The following is a 25,542-nucleotide window of genomic DNA, read 5'->3' on the forward strand; positions in this document are numbered from 1 at the left end:
AATTTTAAAGTGAACCCGAGGTGAGAGTGATATGGAGGCTGCCATATTTTTTTCCTTTTAAGCAATACCAGTTGCCTGCCTGTCCTGCTAATCCTCTGGCATCGGTAGTGTCCAACACACAACCCTGAAACCAGCATGCGGTTAATCCAGTCAGACTTGAGTCAGAGAACCTGATCTGTATGCTTGTTCAGGGTCTGTGGCTTAGGCCCGGTTCACATTGGACAAAAAAATGCTCCGTTTAGTGGACTGTAAAGGACCCTAATGGAGGTAAACAGATACTATGTTAATCAAAAGGATCTGGTCACGTTGTTCTGTTCGAAGGGATTTGTTCCATCCGTTCCACCGAATGGACCACAAGTTTGGGTCTGCAGCGACTTTTCCGGGTCGACGGACGCGTTACATTGAGCGCGTGCAAACGGAATAGAGGGTCAGGGATGGAAAAATTACGCCTTTAACAACTGATCCATTCCACGGATTGGTTTTTACACAGATCAGTTTCCATCCGTGTCACTGTGAACTGGGCCTAAATGTATTCAGGGGGACAGCCAGGCAACTTGCATTGTTAAATCAAATCTGAACTCAGAACTTCCACTCTACTCTAAAGCCCAATCTACACAAAATACGATTCTATTTATGATTCGATGAAATCCAACATGTCCGATCCTGATTCGATTCGATTTGCCATTGTTTTGCAATGGCAAATTGAATTGCATTGAATCGAGTCAGGATTGGACATGTTGGATTTAATCGAATCGTAAATCGAATCGTAATCGAATCGTAATAAGAATGGTATCGTGTAGATTGGGTTTTAAAGATAAGCAACAGAATAATAGCCTTCAAAGAAAAACATTTCTTTGCTACAGCTGATACAAATCCTGCAATAAATCTGCAGTGTGGCTACTTCCTGCTTTCATGGAAGCAGGCGTAGGGTTAACATCCTATATGCTTTCAAATTGGCCTCTTTCCTAAGACCTAACCATAACCTTCTGAAGACAACATTAAACTGTCCCTAACACGTGACCCCGCAGCCCCACCCCCAAACTTCAAAAACATTCCCAGTGTCTAACCCTTACCTGACTTCCTGCCAATGTTTTCCATTCCTGACACCTAACCCTAAAACAAACTGTAAATATAAAATTAAAGCAGTTATTTCCCCCCAGTGACGGGGGTGATCTCAAGCAAGCTTACGTCTGGGTAACCCGCCACCACGTTCTATACATATCACAGTGCAGAGATGTTTGCTCATGGTGAACAAGGCCACAGAGGAAAGTGCACTTTGAGAGCCCGTTCACACTGAGGGCGTTTTCCGCCTTTTTTCAAGTGCAGGTGATTTTTAAAATCAATTCACAAATATTTTCCCTCCTTAAAGAGAACCTGTACTGAGTAAAAATATTTAAAATAAACACATGAGGTAACTTCAAATGAACATTGCATAGTTACCTTGCCATCAGTTCCTCTCAGAAGCTCACCATTTTCTTCTGACAATAATCCCTTTCAGTTCTGACAATATTTTGTCAGATCTAAAATATATCAGTTGCTGTCAGTAAAATATCAGTTGCTGTCAGTTATAGCTGATAGGAAAACTGATGTACCAGGTAATGTCCATGTTTCCCTATGGCTCAAGTGGGCGATGTTACAGTTTAACTGTGTGCTGACCAGAAAGCTGTTATGGGGTAATGGTCATTTTCAAAATGAAGGACGGAAAATTCCCTTGATCACAGTGAACAAAAAGGACGCGGGACAGGAGAAAGACACTGAGGAGTAGACTACATGGAAGGTAAGTATGACTTGTGTATGCTTATTTTGACTTTTAATTTTCAGGTTAGGTTTTCTTTAAGGGGATAAAACTTAACGTTTAATGTTTACATCTAAAATAGTACTGGTTACTGTCAAAAGTTAGTTACTGAAGAACAAACTGACAAGTAGTTGCTAGTATATAGAGTAAATCTCAACTACTTCATCTTACTAATCACATTAATAACTAAATGCACATACCCCCCACCATAACTAAACTACCCAACATGTTTCACTTTCTAACTGGAAGCTTTTTCAAGGGAAAAAGTGCAGTGCATAAGTGCATATAGTGCCAAGGTGCTTTATAAAGTCATTAAAATCAACACATTATATAAGTAACGTAGCGTATAGGCCTCTGACAGTAGCCTAAACGACATGGCTGGCAAGCCTTCCTCTTATACTGGCCAGAAGTCACATGGGGTGGGGGCGGAGATCAACTTGTTACCACCCACCCAATCCCCAGGGCATCGAGCTTTATCGGCCTTATGGTTTTTGGACTATTTTATACATTTAAACAAGGACATTTATGGCAAAGTTTGGAGATATGAAACCTTGTACTTTGGAGAGTGGATAGACCTGAACATTTGGACTATTTTTTTAAATCTAGCACACTTTTTGAGCCATTATGGGACTCTATGGGTTTACCCATTGATTGTTTTAGGAATGACTGACAGATATCTGGACCAATCAGGCCTGGGGATTGGGTGGGTGGTAACAAGTTGATCTCCGCCCCCACCCCATGTGACTTCTGGCCAGTATAAAAGGAAGGCTTGCCAGCCATGTCCTTTAGGCTACTGTCAGAGGCCTATACGCTACGTTACTTATATAATGCGTTGATTTTAATGACTTTATAATGCACCTTGGCACTATATGCACTTATGCACTGCACTTTTTCCCTTGAAAAAGCTTCCAGTTAGGAAGTGAAACATGTTGGGTAGTTTAGTTATGGTGGGGGGTATGTGCATTTAGTTATTAATGTGATTAGTAAGCTGAAGTAGTTGAGATTTACTCTATATACTAGCAAACGTGAAGTTTTATCCTCTTAAGGAGGGAAAATATTTGTGAATTGGCTGAGAAATCAGGTTCTGTGTTGATTTTTAAAATCACCCTAAAAACGCTTGTGCAATGACTCTCTAGGAGAGAGTTCAAACCTGAGCGTTTTGCTTCCGATCCGCTCAGCATTTTTGAAGCGATTTTGCCTCAATGAAAGGTATAGGAAAAATGAAAAACGCTCACAACATCGCTTTGTGCAGCGATTGTTTTCACGTTTTTAAGAATAAATACATTGTATTTATTATTTTCCGGGCAAAAGAATTCATTTCCTGACTTGCGTCAGGGAGTGAATTACAAAACCGCTCTGAAAAAGCGCTTAGAAAAAAACGATTTTTACAAAAACGCAGAGCGCAGTGGAGCACCGGAAGGGAAAAAAAACAGCGCACAAAAAATGCAAAAACGCTTGCGTATGTGTTTTCATTTTTAGGTGTGAATGAGGCCTGAAGGCATCTCAGAACTTCAACTGTTTAATGAGATGTGGTTGAATGGCTGTAAACACAACTCCTGATCTCTCCCCACCAGGTCTGTGTACCTCCACAACAATAAACTGACAGATGCTGGTCTTCCAGACAACATGTTTAACCAATCGGACAAGGTGGAGATCCTCATTATGTCCAGCAACTTCCTGAAGTATGTTCCTAGGAACCTTCCTCCTGCGTTGTACAAACTGCATCTGAAGGTACGCAAAATGATGACAATCCTTGCTGGTAAGCAGCACCACCTAGTTGTGGGACTGGGTAATGGCAGTATTTGTATAGCGCCTTTCTCCTGTCGGACTCAAAGCGCTTGCGAGGCAGCCACTAGAGCGCACTCAGTAGGCAGTAGCAGTGTTAAAGGAACACTGTAGAGGGGTTGGGGGAAAATGAGTTGAACTTACCCGGGGCTTCTAATGGTCCCCCGCAGACATCCTGTGCCCGCGCAGCCACTCACCGATGCTCCGGCCCCGCCTCCCGTTCACTTCTGGAATTTCAGACTTTAAAGTCGGAAAACCACTGCGCCTGCGTTGCCGTGTCCTCGCTCCCGCTGATGTCAACAGGAGCGCACGGTGCAGGCACAGACCATACTGGGCCTGCACAATACACTCCTGGTGACATCAGCGGGAGCGAGGACACGGCAACGCAGGCGCAGTGGTTTTCAGACTTTAAAATCTGAAATTCCAGAAGTGAACCAGAGGCGGGGCCGGAGCATCTGGGAGTGGCTGCGCGGGCACAGGATGTCTGCGGGGGACCATTAGAAGCCCCGGGTAAGTTCAACTTATTTTGCCCCGACCCCCCCCCTACAGTGTTCCTTTAAGGAGACTTGCCCAAGAAACTCCTTACTGAAATAGGTGCTGGCTTACTGAACAGGCAGAGCCGAGATTTGAACCCAGGTCTCCTGTGTCAGAGGCAGAGCCCTTAACCATTACACAATCCAGCACTACTGTTTGTAAACTGACACTGCATTGGCTGAAGCAAGTGGTACAGGTATGTCAAACCGGTCCTACAAGGGCCGAGATCCTCACACATTTTTGATACAGCTCAAATGAATTGATGGGTCTGAATCGGGAAAGGTGCGGTCCATTAGGTAGAACACATTCCTTTCTTTCTCAGTCCATCCTAAACACTGGCATGGATCTGGCTCCCCAGGCCTGGAGTTTGACACGTGTGAAGTGGTAGGTCCAGCAGGTTAAGCAGAAGGATCTGGTACAAGTTGATATGGGTGGGTTAGGTGAGAACAATTCTTTAGAGCATTGTAGTTCAGGGCTAGATCTCTACACAGGTCCCAAAGGCCCCGGTCTTGGGCGGGTCTTGTGAAATGGACAACAACACATGAAAGAGGGGAACTGCTTCCTAAGGGAGCAGTACATGAAAAGCTGTACATGGATGGTACACGCCAAGGAAGGGGAGCGCACATGGAATAGAGGGGTGCTGCCAAACATAGAAGAGGTGCAACAAGAAAGTTGTCCAAGGGGTGTAAAAAGTATAAATCCCGCTTTGTTGAGGTTTTGGTAATGGCTGGGCTGCAGGTAACTCAACTCTATAAATACACTTATCACTAAGGGCTCTTTTCCGCATACATCCAAAACATGGCGCCAGGAAATTTGGGTGCAGGGTGAAGTAGAAAAAACAACGCTCACCCTGCTCCTGCAAATATCTCGGGGGATGGAGGGGGTGTTAATTACTATTCCCCTTCTGTGGACTCAGGGGAAAGATGTAATTTAGCTGCCAGCTATTGGTGAATTGCACTGGTTTCATGTAATTGGGGACCATCTCTTACCGGTGCCTAAAGTACCCTCTGGGTGCTGCTATAGCCAGAATTCACATTACAGTCTATGGCTGCGCGTAAAGGTCTGGCGCCCTTCTTGCCTTCCTCGCTCTTTTCCACCAAGAATCGTGATCAGCATTGCAAAGCAATAGCGATTTTAACAATCAAGCCATTACCTAAACCACCCTGCAATAAATCTGCAGTGTGTCTACTTCCTGTTTTCATGGAAGCAGACATAGGGTTAACATCCTGTGTTTATAAATTAGTTGTTCTTCCATGGCAGAGAAGATTCCTGAGCTGACACAGCTGAGAAATCAAATTACACTTATGATTAGACACAAATGAGGGGGAATCAGACAGGCTTAATTCTTTACATACATACAGGGTGCATTTCTGTATGTTTTCCTTTTGTCCGGTGCAAGAGTTCAGGTCCACTTTATAGTTGATTACAAAGTTGGATAATTTGAGTAACCTGACTGCAATTTACAACCTGTAATATTCTCCAATCCTGCAGAACAATAAGCTGGAGAATATCCCGGAAGGAGCTTTCGATCACCTCTCTGATCTGCGTGAGCTCTACCTGCAGAACAACCTCCTGACCAACGAGGGGATGGACAACGAGACGTTTTGGTAAGGAGACAATTCTGAGACGAAACAGCCCACAGGATTCTTTCACACCAGAGCTGATTTCTGGCGCTTTGACACAAAGGCCTCGATTCATAAAAGTGCCTGCGAGCAGGGAAAGTCGAGCGGGGAAACACCGCTGTCGGTATTTCCGCCTTCAGGGTGGTAATTCATAAAAATTTAGCTAGTTGTGACAGGCGTGCGGAGATACTCCGCTGTAGGCAGGCGTTAGGCTGTCGGGAGACATGCGGAAACAGGAGAAGCAGGCGGAATCCCTCCGTGCGGTGTTCTCTCTGCAGCTGCTTGGGAGGTCTGTCCCATTCACTGCAATGTATTCCGCACGCTTCTCGCCACATCAGAGGTAGCGGTAATACCCGTCCGCATACCGCTACCTCTAATCTTTATGAATTGACATTTGTTACTTTTGCTGTGATAATCACCGCGCAAGGCGGTGATTTATCACTCTGCTCGTGGATGTCGGCTTTTCATGCGGAAAAAGCCTTTATGAATACAGATTTGGCTGTGTGGTCGGTAAAGTGAGCCGTTTTCAGCATTTCCTCATGCGGAAATGCTTTATGAATCGAGGCCAAAGTCAATACTTTGCGTTAAGCAAGGTAAAGTGAAAGTCCATAGACTTCCATGTTACCTTTCACATCCGACGCTGAATCGTCCGACGCAGGAGTGAATTATAACTACCGTTGCTAATCAGCCTCGCACCACAATATCCCGACGTCCACACCGCAGGTCATAATGCTTGCAGGAAATCGGCTTCTTTCTTAGCCCATGGGGCCCCCTGCGGCTTCTAGGCCCCCCTGCAGCTGCATCCCTTGCACGATCTAGTGTTAATGCCCCTGCTTGTGAGATGGGCCCCCAGGCCATGAAGAATGCCAAGGGGAGGCAAGGGAAGGGGTGGGAACATTGGGTGGCCCCATCAAAGTTTGGGTAGGTGGACCCATGGATTGTAGTTATGCCACTGGACGCAGCACTGAAACAGCTTGGTGGAGGAGGATGGGGGTAGTCTCTGGATTACATTTTTTTGGTACAAGTATTCTTTAAATACTACCTTCTTATACTTTTTTGTTTTCATATTCAGGAAGCTGAACAGACTGGAGTACCTGGATCTCTCGAGTAACAACCTAACTCATGTTCCTAGTGGGCTCCCCCGTAATATTGTCATACTGCACCTGGAGAAGAACGCCATTCGGACCATATCAAACAATGTCTTCACTCAGATCAAAAACCTGGAGTACCTTTTGCTCCACAACAACAAGCTGCGAGCTCGAGGCATCCACCCGGCAGCCTTCCTGGGCCTAAAGAAGCTGCACACCGTCCACATGTACAACAACTTGCTGGAGAAGGTCCCAGCTGGACTTCCCCGCAGGGTCAAGACTCTCATGCTCCTCTACAACCAGATCACCGCCATCAGCAAGGATGACTTTGCCAACACGTACCTCCTGGAGGACCTGAATCTGAGCTACAACAAGATCATGAGCACCTCCGTACACAGGGACGCCTTCCGCAAACTGAGGCTCCTCAAAAGTCTGGAGCTGTCGGGAAATAAATTGAAATCTGTGCCCCATGGGCTTCCGAAGAATCTGGAAATTCTCAGATTGAAAGGAAATGAAATCTTCGTCATACCACAAGATACGCTGGCGGGGATGACAAAGTTAAAAGAACTGTACCTGAACGGCAACAGACTTAAGATCAACTCTGTGTATACGGGAGCGTGGTCGGAACTCAGCAGTCTACAGGTGAGGCAACTCAGTCTGTAAACAAACCTGAAGTGAAAATAAACTTATGATATAATGAATTGTATGTGTAGTACAGCTAAAAAATAGAACATTAGCAGCAAAGAAAAGAGTCTCATATTGTTTTCTAGTACAGGAAGAGTTGTGCTATAAACCAAGCAGGTAGCTCCTACATGACCGCGTGTATAGCTGTTGGCGTCTTACCATATCCAGTCAACGTTTGTGCAGGATAGTGTGGCTTCAGCTCCAGATGAGACCAGGCAACGAGGTGGCGGAGAGCATGACCGTGCTCCAACTAGTGCAGCAGGAAGGGCTATAAGCCGACTGGTTTCGCTGATCAAGTTGGCTTTGTCAGGAGGGAATTTTAATGATTATGTTGTATAATGAGGGTTTAATAAAAAATATGTTTTATCCAATAATGCCCTCTCCTCCCAGGTCACAGTACATCTGGTGCTGGGAGCAGCTATTGCATTTACACCCCATAGCCTGCCTGGCTATAAAACAGCAGTCTGCTGCTCTGAATCAGTGCACCTGTCACATTCATAACTTCTGCCATCCATAGGCAAACCTAAAAGTATGTACGAGCCACCAGTCTTATGAAGCTTTTTATGTACTATTGTTAACCCTCTGGGGGATAATCCCGAGCTGAGCTCAGGGTAAGCCGCCACAGAGGATTTCTCAGGCCCTGGTGGGCCAATTTGCATAATTTTTTGTTGTTGCACGCAGCTAGCACTTTGCTAGCTGTGTATATATACCGATCGCCGCCGCTCTGCGCTGATTCGCCGCTACCCGCCGTACCACGCCGCTCCCCCCCCCCAAGACCCCGTGCGCAGCCTGGCCAATCAGCGCCAGGCAGCGCTGAGGGGTGGATCGGGACTCCCTCTGACGTCACGACGTCGTTGACGTCAATGACGTCAATGACGTCATCCCGATCGTCGCCATGGCGACGGGGGAAGCCAAACAGGAAATCCCGTTCTGAACGGGATTTCCTGTTTGCTTTGATTGCCGGAGGCGATCGGAGGGGGTGGGGGGATGCCGCTGCACAGCGGCTATCATGTAGCTAGCGCTAGGCTAGCTACATGATTAAAAAAAAGGATTAATTTAAAAAAAATGTGCTGCGCCGCCCCCTGGCGATATTATTGTATCGCCCAGTAGGTTAAAGGAGGTTGTAACATCCAAAAATAAACAGTTGCCATAAATAGTTAGCGCCCCAAAAATATATGCATATGTTTTCTAAAATAGATCCCTATATGTCTTTTTTTTTTTTTGTTTATCTGGTCTGGGTGTCTTTACCTAACTGCAGGAACTGTGCAGTACCTGCGGGATTGTGCAAAGCTTTCATTTATTTCTTTAATTTTTCAGCTACAGTTACAAGCTTATCTCAGCATGCAAATAACAGAAAGCTTCGTATTGCAGATAAGGACACTGTAACCAGAGGATAATTGAATCCCCCCCCCCCACACACACACACACACACACACCTTCAAAGAGCTTACACAGTGCTGTAAGCCTGTTGTCTAGGTAAAGCTTGCTGTGGGATGGACAGTGACCTGAGGGAGTAGGGAGGGAAAATAACACTGAGGGCCCTTTTCCACCAGCGCTGAATCGCAAAGACGCAAACCGCTAGCGATTTTACAATCGCTACGGTTTGCTTTTTAACATAGGAATCGCGGTAGGTCATTTCCACTACCGCGATTCGTTTTTTATGGGAACGCGAACGCGCGGCGGAGCGATATTTGCCGCGATTTTGCTATGCAGTGCATAGCATAGCAAAATCGCGGCCGCAAACGTCGGGGAATCGCCGGTAATTGCGATTCAGCAATCGCTAGCGTTCAGCGTAAACGCTAGCGACTGCTAGTGGAAAAGGGCCCTGAGCTGGGTTGAAAAGAAGAGGGCAGAAGCGATGTCACTTTTGCCCTCACAGAGAAACAGTAAAGATGGAAACTAGCAGAAGTAATCTTTTCTTTTTTTTCATGTCTCCTAAATCTGATAGTGAACACACAAAACAATAATATAGGCAAGCTAGATACGTATTTTCTAATTGAATAATTTTTTATTATTTTTTTTTTAATTTCAGTCAATATGGAGGTTCATCTCACTTTAAACAGGTGCCTTTTCATAGTAGCAATACTAGAGTGCCAAAGCTATTGGAGCAAAGAGGACATGTTGACTGTAATTGCACTTTAAAGCGGAATATAACCCTGCATTTCAACTTTGCTCTAAAACATTATTTACAGCATATTATATGCAAAAAGCATTTTTTTTTTACTAGACCAGCATTGGAAGGGTTAAACACAGAGGTTTTAAGTTCCGTGCAGACATTCAGATAGTTACATTCTATTTAGTTAGTGTGTAACTGTTTATCAATAGATACATCTCTTTGGCTGTCCTCCAAGCTCCTTCTCAGTGAGAGAGATGAGTCACAATAAACACATATTTGTAAACAAAAAGTATCTAACTCAAGTTCGGATTCGTCTGCAGAAATCTCTAGGGACTTTAAAGCCCTGTGTAACCCTTCCAATGCTGGTCTAGTAAAAAAAAAAATGCTGGTTGCATATAATATACTGTAAATAATGTTTTAGAGCAAAGTTGAAATGCAGGGTTATATTCCGCTTTAAGCTAGCCATGCAATCCTGAACTGAAAATAAACTGATGGGATAAACCATTGCATTTTTAGTCCTCATACTAAATGGACTTTCCTAGAAGCCCACAGTTTTATTTTGTGTTTAACAGCTAAAAATGTAAGTGTAGTGTTTTGTTGTCTAAACTGCAAAACACAATCTGTTTAATGTTTGACAGCTTCCCATCTTGAAAGCATATGTGCTTTAAAACATGAAACGCAGCAAAAAACAAAGAAAGACTGATAAAAAGTCACTGGAAAGCAGAGCTAATTGATAACTTTGCTGGTTGCAGAACAAATTATCAGATTGTCTTGTAATTAATTCCTGAGCTAAAAAAAAAGCAAAAAAAATATTATCTTACTCAGCAAATATAGCTCAGCACAATCTTTTTCCAGGGCATAAGCAATCGTATCAATTATCTTCAGAGTGAACTGTGATTATTAACCCTTCCAGTACCCCTAAAACAGTCATATATTTTTCTTTTTCTATTAGTTTTTTTACCGTGTTTACTGTTTTAGAACAAAGATCAGAAGTTTCATACCGCTCTAAGAGAAACTGTCATTTGTATACTTTAATGTTTAGCCCTTACAGTTAGAAAAAAAGAAAAAGTGAAGACACAGCCTAGTTCTATATAGGATTTGGTCTGTACATACAAAATGTTTGTCACCATGCTACATGTTACTTCGGCTACCCTTTAATCATTCAATTCTATGATCCCTTTAAATCAAAAAATGCCTCAATTAAATGATTTTGATCAAACTAATTTTATTAATCCAATTATTAATTGCCAATGCAATTGATTTTCATAAATATCATAAATATCTCATTGAAATTTAGTGAAGAATTGTGATAAAAGATTACTACTCTGCAGTCAATCTCCGATCAGGAGGACACAGATCGTTTGCCAGTTCCAGCGCCCATCACACGGTGTATGACCAGCATTACTATACTTTCAAGCCAATAAAGTTTTATATAAGTTGTAATTTTCCATTTTGGTTTTCAATTCAATTTGAGCAGCAGAAAAAAACAACACAGACACAGGGAGGACATACAAACTCCATGCAGATAGTACAATATAGTTTTATTTAAAGGAGTTGTCAGGCAAAAAAAAAAAAGTTTTACTCACCTGGGGCTTCTACCAGCCCCATGCAGCTATCCTGTGCCCTCGTAGTCACTCACTGCTGCTCCAGTCCCCCGCCACCAGCTAGTTCTGCTTCTACCAGCCCCATGCAGCTATCCTGTGCCCTCGTAGTCACTCAATGCTGCTCCAGTCCCCCGCCACCAGCTAGTTCTGCTTCTACCAGCCCCATGCAGCTATCCTGTGCCCTCGTAGTCACTCACTGCTGCTCCAGTCCCCCGCTGACAGCTAGTTCTGCTTCTACCAGCCCCATGCAGCCATCCTGTGCCCTCGTAGTCACTCACTGCTGCTCCAGTCCTCCGCTGCCAGCTAGCTCTGCTTCTACCAGCCCCATGCAGCTATCCTGTGCCCTCGCAGTCACTCACTGCTGCTCCAGTCCTCCGCTGCCAGCTAGATCTGCTTCTCCCAGCCCCATGCAGCCATCCTGTGCCCCCGTAGTCACTCACTGCTGCTCCAGTCTCCCGCTGCCAGCTAGTTCTGCTTCTACCAGCCCCATGCAGCTATCCTGTGCCCTCGTAGTCACTCACTGCTGCTCCAGTCCCCCGCTGCCAGCTAGTTTTGTTTTTGCCGACCTCGGGGTCGGCGGGCCGCATTGCGTACATTTTTACGCATTCCTGCTGGTGCAGGTGCAGGAACGTTAACGCATACATTTTTAGAGTTGGCGGTGCAACGCTAATTTTTTTTTGCGTTGCATCGCTAATGCGAAAAATGTATGCGTTAATGTTCCTGCACCAGCAGGAAAATGTAAAAATGTACGCAATGCGGCCCGCCGACCCCGAGGTCGACAAAAACTAAACTAGCTGGTGGCGGGGGACTGGAGCAGCAGTGAGTGACTATGAGGGCACAGGATGGCTGCAGGGGGCTGGTAGAAGCCCCAGGTAAGTGAAACTCATTTTTTCCCCCTGATGAGTCAAATCAATGCAAAACTGATAGAGCAGTGTAATGCGGTCACTGCCTACTTCAATTACAGCAAACGGGGAACAGAGGCGCCAGCAGGGTAAAAGTGGATAAAACCTTTAAAATTTACTTGGAGGAAGCGGTGGACTTACCTCCATAAAGGAGACACAAATGACTGTCTGTATAATAGTAATCACATTTATTATATAGTACCCCAAAAGTGCAACACGTTTCGCAGGCCACGCCCGCTTCATCAGGCAATAAACGTGAGGACAAACAGAATTTCAGCAGTAGCAGGAGTAGCGCCTCAGAGTATACTCTTCTCACTAATTATGTTTACTGTATATACTTGCGTATAAGCCTGATTTTTCAGCATAAAAAATGTGCTGAAAAGCTACCCCCTCGGCTTATATGCGAGTCAGTGGCGCAAAACAGATGGTGGAGCAGGTTTTGTTACTGGCAGAGGAGCGTGAGGATTGTTCACTAGTGATCCTGCTCTTACCAGCTGTGTCCGTGCCCTCCATCCTCTGCAGCATGGTATGCAGGGGTGTGCTGCTCAAGACTACCCTTGTCCCCTGACTTGTGGAGTGGAGAGTGCAAGCAATGTGTCAGTGGTGCAATTATCGGGGATTCTTCCTGTGTGGCAATCGCTGTCTCTCATTCTATGACGCTTTCTAGTAACTTCTTGAGACACAGCTGTATGATCATGGGGCACATCTGGCTATGGGGGTGGGGAGGCTGACTTGTACTGGGGGCACATCTGGCTACTGGGGAGGGGGCTTATACACGGGTCAGTCACTTTTCCTTGTTTCTGAGGGAAAAGTGGGTACCTCGGCTTATACACGGGTCGACTTATATGCGAGTATATACGGTACTCATTTTATGCTGAACATACTACACTATATTGGGCTCTCGGTTTCTCTAACATTACTTTAATTACAGTACATGCTGGTTCTTATTTGCTTATATATCGCTAGGCAAGTCTCCCTGTTCTTCTACAGCAGGGGCGTAACTAGAGGGGAGCTGCATCTGCGGTCGCAGGGGGGCCATAGCTGCAGGGGGCCCCAACTACTAACCTGCCCTTCCTTATACAGGGGGCTGTACTCCAGATCAGGTGTTTGTGGCTACACTTGTTATGGGTGTGACGATCATGATGGACACACTTGTTTTATGACCCCTGTGAGATGGGCTACTGACCGAGGGTCACCAAGGGGAGTCATGAGAAGAGGTGGGAACGTTAGGGGGGCTGCAGCAAAGTTTTACTGGGGGGGCCCCATGAATTGTAGTTATGCCCCAGTTCTACAGACACATTACTCTCTCACACTAAGCTCCTCCCAGGACCTCTCCCTCGTCTAAAATAAACAAACTGGAAAGTTATGAAATCCATCTTTGTTATGGGACCTTCTAACCTGGTGGAGGCACAACTAACGTCAGGGAAACATTACCATGAGATGTAAATGTCAATGTGTGTGTGAGTCCACTGGTGGAGTCCACCCATGAGGACCACATATCATATCAGCTGTTGGTGGACTTGTCTTCTGACCTGTGCAGAGCCATACATTCCTTACGCCGGTCTAGCATATATTTGTTTGTATGCTGATATTAATACTTACTGTAAAACTGATGTCTTGCAGCTGCTTGACTTATCGGGAAATTTGTTGTCCTATGTTCCACCTGACCTCCCCGAATCCTTGGAGTACATCTACCTGCAGAGTAACAAGATCACCATGGTGACTGACAGCGCCTTTGAATCTACACCCAATATAAAAGGCATCTTCCTTAGGTAAGCAAAATTATATTTTATACTAGCTGACAGGCATGCTCTCACAAGTAACAACGAGTGTGTAAATACTCGAATTAGTAATTTAAATGAGCATTAATTAGCTCAGGTGTGCGGCGGCGACATAAGGGGTTAGTTACCCATAATTCTGCGTCCTCCCTGCTCTCCAAATAGCTTGCACGTGTCCTATTGGACGCGTTGCAAGCCTCATCACCACGCACTTCCTCCTTCCGGCTTGAAGGAGGAAGTGAGCGCAGTGAGGCTTGCAATGCGTCCAATAGGACACGTGCAAGCTATTTGGAGAGCAGGGAGGACGCAGAATTATGGGTAACTAACCCCTTATGTCGCCGCCGCACACCTGAGCTAATTAATGCTCATTTAAATTACTAATTTGAGTGTTTACACACTCGCTGTTACTTACACGTGAGAGCATGCCTGCAAGCTGAAGACCTGGCATTGTTTGGGTATGTATTTGGTTGTTGTTGATCCACTTTTTCTAACCTTGACACACAGTCCCTAAATTACCAAGTTTGTGAGCTTTGGGGTCCTTGGCATCAATAATGTTTATCAATCAAACAAATGCAATTGGCTGTTTGTGGCTCCGCCCCTTTTCTGAATTTGACCCACAGTCATCCAATGGCTGACTGTAGCAGGTCTGAGGCCTCTGCCATTAACTGTGTAAGAATGGCAGCTGTTTAAAAATTCCCCTTGAAAATTAATAGATGAATTGTGATTGGCTGTTGTAGTCTCCACCCACTTTCCAGAATATTAATCCCAGTCACCCAGTTACCAACTGTGCCAAGTTAGAGAGCCAACAGTCTAAGAATGGTTGCAATTTACATTTTCTCATGGAAAATGAATTGATGAAATTTGGTTGACTTTCCCTGAATTTTCCATTGTGGTCACCAAGTGACCAACTGTGCCAAGTTTGGAGACTCTGGCTTTATTACTGTGAGAATGGCAGCCTTTTATATTTTTTCATTGACGTGAATGGGTGAAATCTGACTGGTCGTTTGTGGTTCCGCCCTGGGGTGTGCAGGGGGGGGGGGGGGGGGGGAGATATGATTACTGCGCCACCCGGTGGTGGAAGAGAGGTGATGAAAGAGCCTCTTCCATCTCCTCCATCACCCCTCTTCCACCACTGGGTGGTGCTGTAACGCTGACATGATCTCCTGGATCCCGATCACAAGTCATGTGATCGGGACACAGAAGACCTGTCGGAAGTTCAGAGCCACCGGTGGAGGAAGAGAAGAAGTCGTATGGAACAAGTAACTATAACCGCTCCCTGCCGCCCGCTCTGCATGGCGCCACTAGCCAGCCAAACCAGATATGCCGACAGAGGTTTACATTGCAAAGCAGCTTTCCAACAAAAATTTAGTTTGAAGCTGCTAATGGATTAATCTGGCGTGTGTACATAAGTTATTACGTTCTGTAAGGTATAAACCTAGTTATTATATGTCTATTGAAATTTTAAAACACAATCAATATTTGCTGGATTTAATGGATGGAAGGCAATAGAACCTGCCCGGTTGTACCCTTGATTTATAATCACACTGAAATAATGAATTAAATCTTCTGTAGATTCAACTCCTTGACTCCGGATTCGGTGAAAGAGAGTGCGTTTCAGGGGCTGAAGAAACTGCAGGTTCTGGACATCGAGAGTCATCTGGCATTACCGACGGTCACCAAGAAGAAAACTGAGGAGTCAGAAAAAGAAGAAGAAGAGGAAGAGGAGGAGAGATGAAACGGTATGTAAAAACACTTTAAATAAAGTGTTAATCTCTAGGTGAGGGGCAGAGTTAAAGTGAACCTTAAGTGTCCCAAAAAAAATGAGTTTTACTCACCTGGGGCTTACCTCAGCCCCCTGCAGCTGATCGGTGCCCACGACGAGTCGCTCTGATGCTCCGGGTCCCGCTGGCGGCCACTTCCGGTTTCGCCGTCAGGACCTGTCAGGCTGGGGAACGCGGCTGATACTACGCGTTCCCAGCCAAAATAGCACCCCTATGCAGCCATATGTCCGCATACGGGTGCCTATGCGGACATATGGCCGCATAGGGGTGCTATTTTGGCTGGGAACGCGTAGTATCAGCCGCGTTCCCCAGCCTGACGGGTCCTGACGGCGAAACCGGAAGTGGCCGCCAGCGGGACCCGGAGCATCAGAGCGACTCGTCGTGGGCACCGATCAGCTGCAGGGGGCTGAGGTAAGCCCCAGGTGAGTAAAACTCATTTTTTTTGGGACACTTAAGGTACACTTTAAGGTAGGTGGCCAATACATCAGGCGACTTGGCAGCCGATCAACCATCCGATTTGATTCTTGTATTCAAATTGGATGAAAATTTGTGCCGCCTAAGGCATGCCCGATCGATGAATCGACCAATTTTGGGCTGATATTGGTCACATGTATCAATCAGACATGCTGCAAGAGGTAGAGTCGATGTACTCGATCGGGTGCATCGCAGTAATGGCGTGCAATATCGGGATGAGCGACGAATGTGACGGAACCACTGGTGCTGCCACCTAGTGTAATGTAATGCACATCCCCCCCTTCTAAGTTCTAATAATTCGGCTCTGATACCGAACCATTTTTAGCATTGGGTCATTAATGTACCTACAGTAAGGCTACTTGCAGACCAAGACGTTGCATTAGTGTAAGGCTTGGTGGTGTATTCTCCACAGTCAGCATGCAACGCATGAGCTGACGTGGAGGAGGTACACACACTAGCACAAGGAAACAGGCTATCCCTAGTATAGTGGAGGGGAGGACTGACTCCAATAGGAGATTGTGGCGCACAGAGCCGGTGCAAATCTGACAGCCACAAACAATGCTTTCGTTATAACGTCTCAGCGCAAAGTAGCGCTGAGCGCATAAACCAGAACTGAGGAGATCAGGACAGGTAGACAGAATGAACGCTTGCTAGCTAGCGGCTACTTAGCGACAGCAAGCGTCCAAAACAAGACAGACTGGAATGAGGCAGCCAATGCGATTGCAGCGATGGCATGCCTCACAAAGACAGGACAGGATAGTCAGGAAATAGCAGGATCAAGATAGATGAACGTAACACAGACAAATATACAATAAGTATGTTTTCCTAGCGTATTACAATTACAGCTATCAATGAAACTATTTGTAACGTCTGACTAACATATGTATATATCGGCAATGAACCGATATATGACATAAGCAGGAACGCTGACTAGGACTGGAGTAATACAGGGAACAGGACTCAGAAGGATTCGCTATCTCTTCGCAGAGATGAACGCAATCCACAAACGGTAACAGAACAGGATTCAGAAGGATTCGTTATCTCTTCGCAGAGATGAACGCAATCCACAAACAGTAACAGAACAGGATTCAGAAGGATTCGTTATCTCTTCGCAGAGATGAACGCTATCCACAAACAGGACCAGGAGCAGGATACTAGCTCAGCACGGGTGCTCACGATACGCGCAAACTACCAAAACGTGCTGGAAAGCTCACTAACTGCACACAGGATATAAACAGTTCGTGTACGTATACATCAGCGACACTGATGTATCAACGTAACACGAATACAAGGAAAATAATAAACGTGCTGTTATGCATATATATGGGCAATGAACCAATATATGATGCAAAACCAGCAAAGTATCTTTAGAACAAGAAACACGATCGGGGGCTGAAGCGACAGCAAGACAGGCTTAAACTGAAGCTATTAAAACCCGAGGAGTCCTGCAGGAAGCAGATCTTTATACTGAGGTCATCCAATGGGAGCAGACATGCAGATTCCCACACAGGTGAATGGTAATCAGTCACAAGCTGACAGCAGGGAAAGGCAGACAAGGCTATGCAGCTTGCATGGAAAGAGATCAGAACTGCCTGAGCTGCAGCACTACTACTTCCAGCAATATCTGCTGCAGCAGCGATCGTTACAGTACCCCCGCCCTTAAAAGCGGATTCCAGACGCTTTTCAAAACTGAAATTCCCAACAAAACAGTCTGACTGATAATTCATGATGACCGGGACAGCCCGGCAAGACCAAATTCCAGAATCAGTCCCCACAAGACTGGACCCATCAGAACCAGAACCTACAGAACCATGCCCATCAGTACTACAAGCCCCAGTGTGACACCCATCAGAACCATGATTTCCAGAAGAAAGCCCTCCGAAACTCCCTGAGCGATACCCACCGCCTTCCAGGAACCGTTCAAAAACGCCAAAGCCTTTGCAATGCCCACCGGGACTGTCTTTACCAACACAAAACCCACTGTTGAACCAGTCCAAGGCACCAGGACAAGTTTTCTCAGAGACCTCCCAGAACACCTTGAAGCTCCAAAGAGATCCCCATAGGTCAGAACGCCCCTTAGGCTCACATGGAGAACTATCAAGAACCCCTATAGAACCTAGGGCAATTCCTGAGTCAGGGCCACAAGGACAAACATCAGGGCTTTCAGGGACCAGAACCATCTCTGGGCATGCAGGCAGACTGGCAACATCAGAACATGTTCCCACTAAGGAAGCATCAGAGCACGCTAACACCTTAGACACACTTGGGCATTCTGGCACACAAAGAACATCTGGGCAGACTGGCACAAGAGAAACCTCTGGGCATGTCAAGGAACTGTGAGCCTCAGGGTCAGCCAAGACAGGACCAAAACCAGGACTGGCCAAAAAAAAATCATCATGACTAGACTTCACAACTACTGGACTTTTACACGAGAATGCAGGATCAGACTTAGATGTCGCTGATTCCAGCAAAGTCAGTAACAAATCAGATTCAGGGGCACTAACAAGACAGGACAAATCTTCTGATGTATGCACTGAACCAGATAGGGACTCCACAACTACCTCTGGACTGGACAGAGACTCATCTAATACACTGGATTGGAGCTTATGAGGCGCTGCAGAACAAGTCAGTATTGCAGCAGCCCCCACTGGACTAGGCAAAACTGAGGAATTTCCTGGACAGGAAGGGGACTCTGGAACCTCTGCCACAGCGACCAGAGAACCAGAATCTTTCAGGATACAGGGCTGGGTTTCAGGAACACTCATCAGACCGGACTGAAATTCTGAGATTTCTATTATTTTGACCAGAGAATCAGAATTATCCATGTTACAGGGCAAGACTTCTGAAACATTCAGAGGACAGGGCTGGAGTTCCTCGGCTGTTACAACACTGGAGAGGGACTCAACAACATTGGTTAAATCAGACTGTGTACAGGGCAAGGTATCTAACACACTTGCTGACGAGGACAATATTTCAATGGCTTCTGCTTTGCTGGGCAGAAATTCATCAAGTTTTATTAGAGCAGACTGTAATTCCAAAACAGCTGCTAGACAAGTGAATATTACTTCAACACCAACTGAGGTAAGCAGTGCCTCAGACTCCTCTGCTAGAGGGTTTGAAGTATCCAAAGTACTGGGTGAAGCATAAGACTCTGCGACCACAGCTTCACTGGACAGGATCACTGAACAGTCCATATTGCAGGGCAAAACCATGGAAGCACCTGCTGGACAGCATAATGATTCTGTGACCTGGGTTTCATTGGAGAGATCTACTGCACAATTCATGGTACAGGGCAAATTTACTGGAATATTTTCTGAACAAGGTAATAATTCTGCGATTTCAGGTTCACATAGCAGACACTCTGAGCTATTCACGAAACTAGAGCGAGGTGTAGAAACAGGAAGATCAAGACACAATGTTTGCGCATCTGAATCACCATTCATTTGTAAAATTGGAAAATTCAGATGCTGGGGTTCTGAGGTTTCTAGACAGGATTGCTGGGACTCGGAAACTGATGTAGTGCATCTATTGGCATCTGCTGGATCAGACAGGAGTTGAACTTTATTAACACAGGTAATTTCTGCAGAAGTGTTTGCAGAGGCAGGCAAGATTTTTCTGGTGTCTGTTTCACTGAACAAAGAGTCATGAGTACTGGCTAGGCTGGACTCGGAAGTCAGCAGGACCTCTGGATTCTCTGCTGAGAAATTTGCGCAGGGCAAGGTTAAGAATGTATCAGTGGCTTCTGTTTTACTGGTAAGTAACACTGAGTTATCCATGGTACAGGGTGGAATTGCAGGAACTTCAATTTCACACAAAAAGAGCTCCGAATCACCTGCTGAATCAGCCAAAGGTGCAGAAGCAGGCGGGTCAGAACGCCAAATTTGCGAATTCGGAGTCACATAAAAATCATCCAAAATCAGTTCCCACACATCAATCAATGGAGCCACAAAGTCATACCCACACACACCAGTTTTTATTAGGTTATAGGCAGTCTTAATGCATGCATTCAATACTAATTCACTTTTTGCACTGTAAAATTGACAAAATGAACTTGAATCATTCTTCCATTCATTGACCAGAGCTTCCATCTCTCCTTTCTCAAATGGAGGATTCCAAGCATACTTAACAGGCAGATCATGGTTTGCAGATATGATTGTAGCAGGGACATATATTGGGTTAATTAGCAGGTGATTGGCAGATTCCTTATTCCTAAGAATCTCCAATACCTGTAGCAAGTGCTGAACTGTAGTGTATGCAAACTTTCCTTGCTTCACAAATAAGTTGATTTGTTCAATACTCTGTAATATCTCCTCATAATCATACTCAGATAATTCTTTTAAACAAAAATATTTATTTTCCCTAGCCAGGGAGGAAAGTTCATTAGTAGTTTCATAAGTCAATTTAACTCCCCTGAAAGACAATTGCATTTCATTATCTGTTAATGGCAGAATCTCATTATAGGTCTCAGTCGCTAAGGATAACGACTCTGCAGATCGGACACGTTTCTTAGAACGTTTGCGTTTTGCCTTAGACCCTGCTGTTTTTGGTGATTTATTCAAGGCTGCAGGAAAATTATCAGTAACACTTTCTGCTTGCTGAACATTTTTGCAAGCAATTGAAGGAGAAGCTGATTGGCCTGCTGCCAGGAGTTCATTAAGAGGAAAAGGCAATGGATCTATGCGCAACCAGTTATGGATCACAAATGCTAGAAATTCCAGCGGTCTCTCTTTCAAATCGGAATGATTGAGAACATCAAATGCCCACTGGAATAATTCCCCTTTAAACAAAATATAACTTAGTTGGAGTGCCCAGGTTGAAACAGGAGTCGCTTGGAGATCGGGATTGGCCAGGAACCTGGCACATTCAGAGAAAAACTCATTTTCTGTTTCAGAGTTAAGTTCTTCAAATTTCTTAAAGGAACAGGAACCATAATTAACAGTGTCATACTTTCTGGGAATCCCCCCCCCCACAATGGGGATTGGTAATGGGGTTTTCATAATGTAAGGCTTGGTGGTGTATTCTCCACAGTCAGCATGCAACGCATGAGCTGACGTGGAGGAGGTACACACACTAGCACAAGGAAACAGGCTATCCCTAGTATAGTGGAGGGGAGGACTGACTCCAATAGGAGATTGTGGCGCACAGAGCCGGTGCAGATCTGACAGCCACAAACAATGCTTTCGTTATAACGTCTCAGCGCAAAGTAGCGCTGAGCGCATAAACCAGAACTGAGGAGATCAGGACAGGTAGACAGAATGAACGCTTGCTAGCTAGCGGCTACTTAGCGACAGCAAGCGTCCAAAACAAGACAGACTGGAATGAGGCAGCCAATGCGATTGCAGCGATGGCATGCCTCACAAAGACAGGACAGGATAGTCAGGAAATAGCAGGATCAAGATAGATGAACGTAACACAGACAAATATACAATAAGTATGTTTTCCTAGCGTATTACAATTACAGCTATCAATGAAACTATTTGTAACGTCTGACTAACATATGTATATATCGGCAATGAACCGATATATGACATAAGCAGGAACGCTGACTAGGACTGGAGTAATACAGGGAACAGGACTCAGAAGGATTCGCTATCTCTTCGCAGAGATGAACGCAATCCACAAACGGTAACAGAACAGGATTCAGAAGGATTCGTTATCTCTTCGCAGAGATGAACGCAATCCACAAACAGTAACAGAACAGGATTCAGAAGGATTCGTTATCTCTTCGCAGAGATGAACGCTATCCACAAACAGGACCAGGAGCAGGATACTAGCTCAGCACGGGTGCTCACGATACGCGCAAACTACCAAAACGTGCTGGAAAGCTCACTAACTGCACACAGGATATAAACATAAATACAAGGAAAATAATAAACGTGCTGTTATGCATATACATGGGCAATGAACCAATTTATGATGCAAAACCAGCAAAGTATCTTTAGAACAAGAAACACGATCGGGGGCTGAAGCGACAGCAAGACAGGCTTAAACTGAAGCTATTAAAACCCGAGGAGTCCTGCAGGAAGCAGATCTTTATACTGAGGTCATCTAATGGGAGCAGACATGCAGATTCCCACACAGGTGAATGATAATCAGTCACAAGCTGACAGCAGGGAAAGGCAGACAAGGCTATGCAGCTTGCATGGAAAGAGATCAGAACTGCCTGAGCTGCAGCACTACGGGCTCGTTTCCACTAGTGCGGTGCGGAATCGCCTGCATTCCACCGCGGACAAAATCGCATGCGGGTGCGATTCCGCATGCGTTTTTGCCGCGATTTCGCATGCGATTCCGCATAGGTAAGGCTGTATGCGATTTTAACCATGTCACTGCCTGAGTGAAATAACATTAATACCTATGCGAAATCGCATGCGATTTCGCGTCAAAAAACGCATGGTCACCCCGCATGCGATTTCCCTATTAGTTACATTAGCGGCGATTCGCGCACATTCCTTCTGCAGGCGAAATCTGACGGCCCTGCCGTGCAGATTTCTGCCGCACCAAAAAACGCTGCCGCAGCCGCACAAGTGGAAACAGCCCCATCCACTTACATTACCTATGCGAATCCGCGTGCAGTGCCCGCATGCGGATTCGCTATAGTGGAAACGGGCCCTACTACTTCCAGCAATATCTGCTGCAGCAGCGATCATTACAATTAGGTGGCACGTTAAGGTCGCATAACGTGCACCTAACACAACATATGGTGCTACAAGAGAGGACGGTAGAGTGAGCCGCGTTAGGCGGCTCTATCCCTATAAGGTCTCCAAGAGTGGCGCTGATTGGCCGGCGGGACCACGTGATGCGGAGCGAGACACTCCGCATCACGCAGGGGCGTATCTGGGTAATAAAGCACCTATGGCAAACAATGAAATTGCGCCCCCCTTCTCGGTCAGAGCCCCCTTCCCCTCTAAAAACAGCATCATTTCTCATGTACATGTGTTATGGTTGCTTGTGTGTTTTGGCTTAGGATATTACTGAGGTTTCTTTTTTTGGAAATAGCTCTTCCTATTCCCTCTCTGTTCTAACACTAAGCAAAGTGAACCCTACATGCATAAGTTAAGTAGCCATGTTCCCCAGATAACAGCATTAATCTGATCTGAGGTCTGAATGACAGGGGAGCCATGGAGGCAGGCAGGCAGGCCAGTGAAGCACAGGGTCAGGCATGGCGCCCATGGTGCTGTGGCGCCCGTGGCACAAGGCATGCCTGCACCCCTCTAGATACGCCTCTGGCATCACGTGGTCCCGCCGGCCAATCAGCTGCCGCCAGTGCAGTGAATATTAAGTAGCCATGTGCGCGGCTACTGTAGCTGGCTCTCCCCGCCTCCTCTCCGCCCCCCACTGAGCATGTGCAAACAGTCTAACGCGGTTATAGCCGCTCTAACGCCGTAGCATGCTGCACTTTCCCGACAACGTGCAGCGTTACATGTAACGCAACGTGGGCTGTGTGAACAGCCCACTTGTGTTACATTGCTGTGTGTTGGGGGAGCGTTACAAGCGCACTAACGTGCGCCTGTAACGTCCCTGTGTGGAAGCAGCCTAACATTAAAGAGGAGCTGTCAGCCATACTATCTCAGAAAAAAACACATATATAAGTAGATAAATACTTGCTCTACTTACATAACATACTGTATGTATTGCACTGTCCACGTTTTGATTTTAGTGATTTTTCTACAGTAAAAATGAAAAAAATATCCTTCTTAGCATTTCCCATTTTAACTGGCTATTTTGAAGCCAATCCTGATGTCATTTCCTCCCTTACTCTCCTCTGTCTGATTTTCCTGCCCTTCACTATAGAAAGTGCATTGTCTCAGCACGAGAAATATTGGCCAATCAGAGAGGAACAGAGGTGTGGGAGGGGGAAACAGGAGGGAAAGAGGCTTCAGCCAATCAGGCTGCATTAGTCTGAGGGGAAAGTAGAGAAGCAAAAAAGGAAAGCCCGGCATGCCCTGCAACTTCCTTTTTGCGTGTACCAAATAAGAGTCAGGTTAACTGGAGAATGATCATTTATCAACAAGAAAAGTAATAGTGTTTTTAACTTTTGGATTGCCTGGTTAGCATCTGTATTACTTGTTTACCAGATAAAAATAAAGAATTGATTTTTGATTTTATGCCCGACAGTTAAGCTTTAATAAAGGTGTCCTTTTCTCAGGTGTAAAGAAATGACCAGTCTACTGAAGCGCTGAAGGCTTTGTCCATCACATAACACCATTCCTACTCTTAGGATTTGCCTTGTTTGGACTCTCTTGCCTTGCTTAATTGGGCACATGGCGAATGTTCCAGGCGGTTACTAAAAAGAAGAAAGGAAAAAAACAAAGACAAAAAAAAGTCCACACCAACACCAGAGATCTGATCTTCACAGACTTTGCAAAAGCTGGCTTTTGTTACATGTTTTTTTATATTATATTTCAAGTTATTGAGTAAAGCTGTAAACGAGACAAGCCTCTGGTTTGCTGTAACGAGGTCTGTTCATTTCAGAACATGTCATGGCGGAGAATGAGAGAACACTTAAAGCGGAACTGAAGAAAAAACAAACAAAGCGTTTCACTTACCTCGGGCTTCTGCCAGCCCCTTGCAGCCGTCCTGTCCATGACCCTCTGTTACCCCGCCAACAGCTAGTTTCGGTTTCACCGACGGGCCACTGCGCATGTGCAGCTCTGACCACGCTTAGCTTTGATCACGTTCTGGAAGAGTGGGAACGAGGCTACGTGTGGCAGGGCTGCGCAGGAGCAGTGGCTTATCGACTTATAAGTTGACCGAACAGAAACTAGCTGGCGGCGGGAGAACGGAGGATCATGGAGGACTGGCATGGGGCAGGACGGCTGCAAGGTGCTGGCAGAAGCCCCAGGTAAGTGAACCTCTTTGTTTTTTGTTATTTTAAGTTTCACTTTAAGCTAAATACCACCCGACGGATGCAGATGGATCCAGCGACGTCCCCCTGATGACAAACATTCTACAATCCATCTTCTGGCCGGCAGGCACACGCGATGTCACACGACGGCATGAACGGGAAGTTGTGGTTTGCTGTGCGGAGTTGTCTGGGATCTTAAAGATCCGATCCTCCACGATGATCATTATTGTGCGCATCACTAAACATTGTTCACGTGATCGCGCACCTGTACCCACTTCACTAGATCACCGAAATGATCGTCCATCGTCCATAAAATGGCTGGTCGGTAAATTGTCGGGAAAATTGCGTGGTGGGTACAGGCCTTTACACTGAACAATTTATAACACTGTGCAGGGGCTTAAAGAAGATCTTTAAGGTTTTTTTCTTTTAAAAAAAATAAGTTTCACTTACCTGCGGCTTCTACTGGCCCCCTGCAGAAGTCTTGTGCCCACGTCGTTACGCAAGGATCCTCCAGTCCCCCACCGCTGCTCACTT

The 25,542-nt window shown here is 45.6% G+C and overlaps 1 protein-coding gene across 2 annotated transcripts in view; it reads left to right on the forward strand.

The window, feature by feature from the left end:
• Nucleotides 1-24,591, forward strand: part of PODN (podocan) — a 64,075-nt gene extending 39,484 nt beyond the window's left edge. For both annotated transcript variants that reach the window (XM_068242411.1, XM_068242412.1), the window contains exons 6-11: nt 3,370-3,526; nt 5,606-5,721; nt 6,809-7,466; nt 13,754-13,902; nt 15,481-15,647; nt 24,310-24,591. In XM_068242411.1, the coding sequence (XP_068098512.1) occupies nt 3,370-3,526; nt 5,606-5,721; nt 6,809-7,466; nt 13,754-13,902; nt 15,481-15,643 (1,243 nt within the window). In that variant the 3' untranslated portion in view covers nt 15,644-15,647; nt 24,310-24,591. The remainder of the gene's footprint in view (nt 1-3,369; nt 3,527-5,605; nt 5,722-6,808; nt 7,467-13,753; nt 13,903-15,480; nt 15,648-24,309) is intronic.
• Nucleotides 24,592-25,542: the final 951 nt, after the last annotated feature.

Source organism: Hyperolius riggenbachi, chromosome 6, assembly GCF_040937935.1.
Source record: "Hyperolius riggenbachi isolate aHypRig1 chromosome 6, aHypRig1.pri, whole genome shotgun sequence".
In the NCBI taxonomy this organism is placed as follows: Eukaryota; Metazoa; Chordata; class Amphibia; order Anura; family Hyperoliidae; genus Hyperolius; species Hyperolius riggenbachi.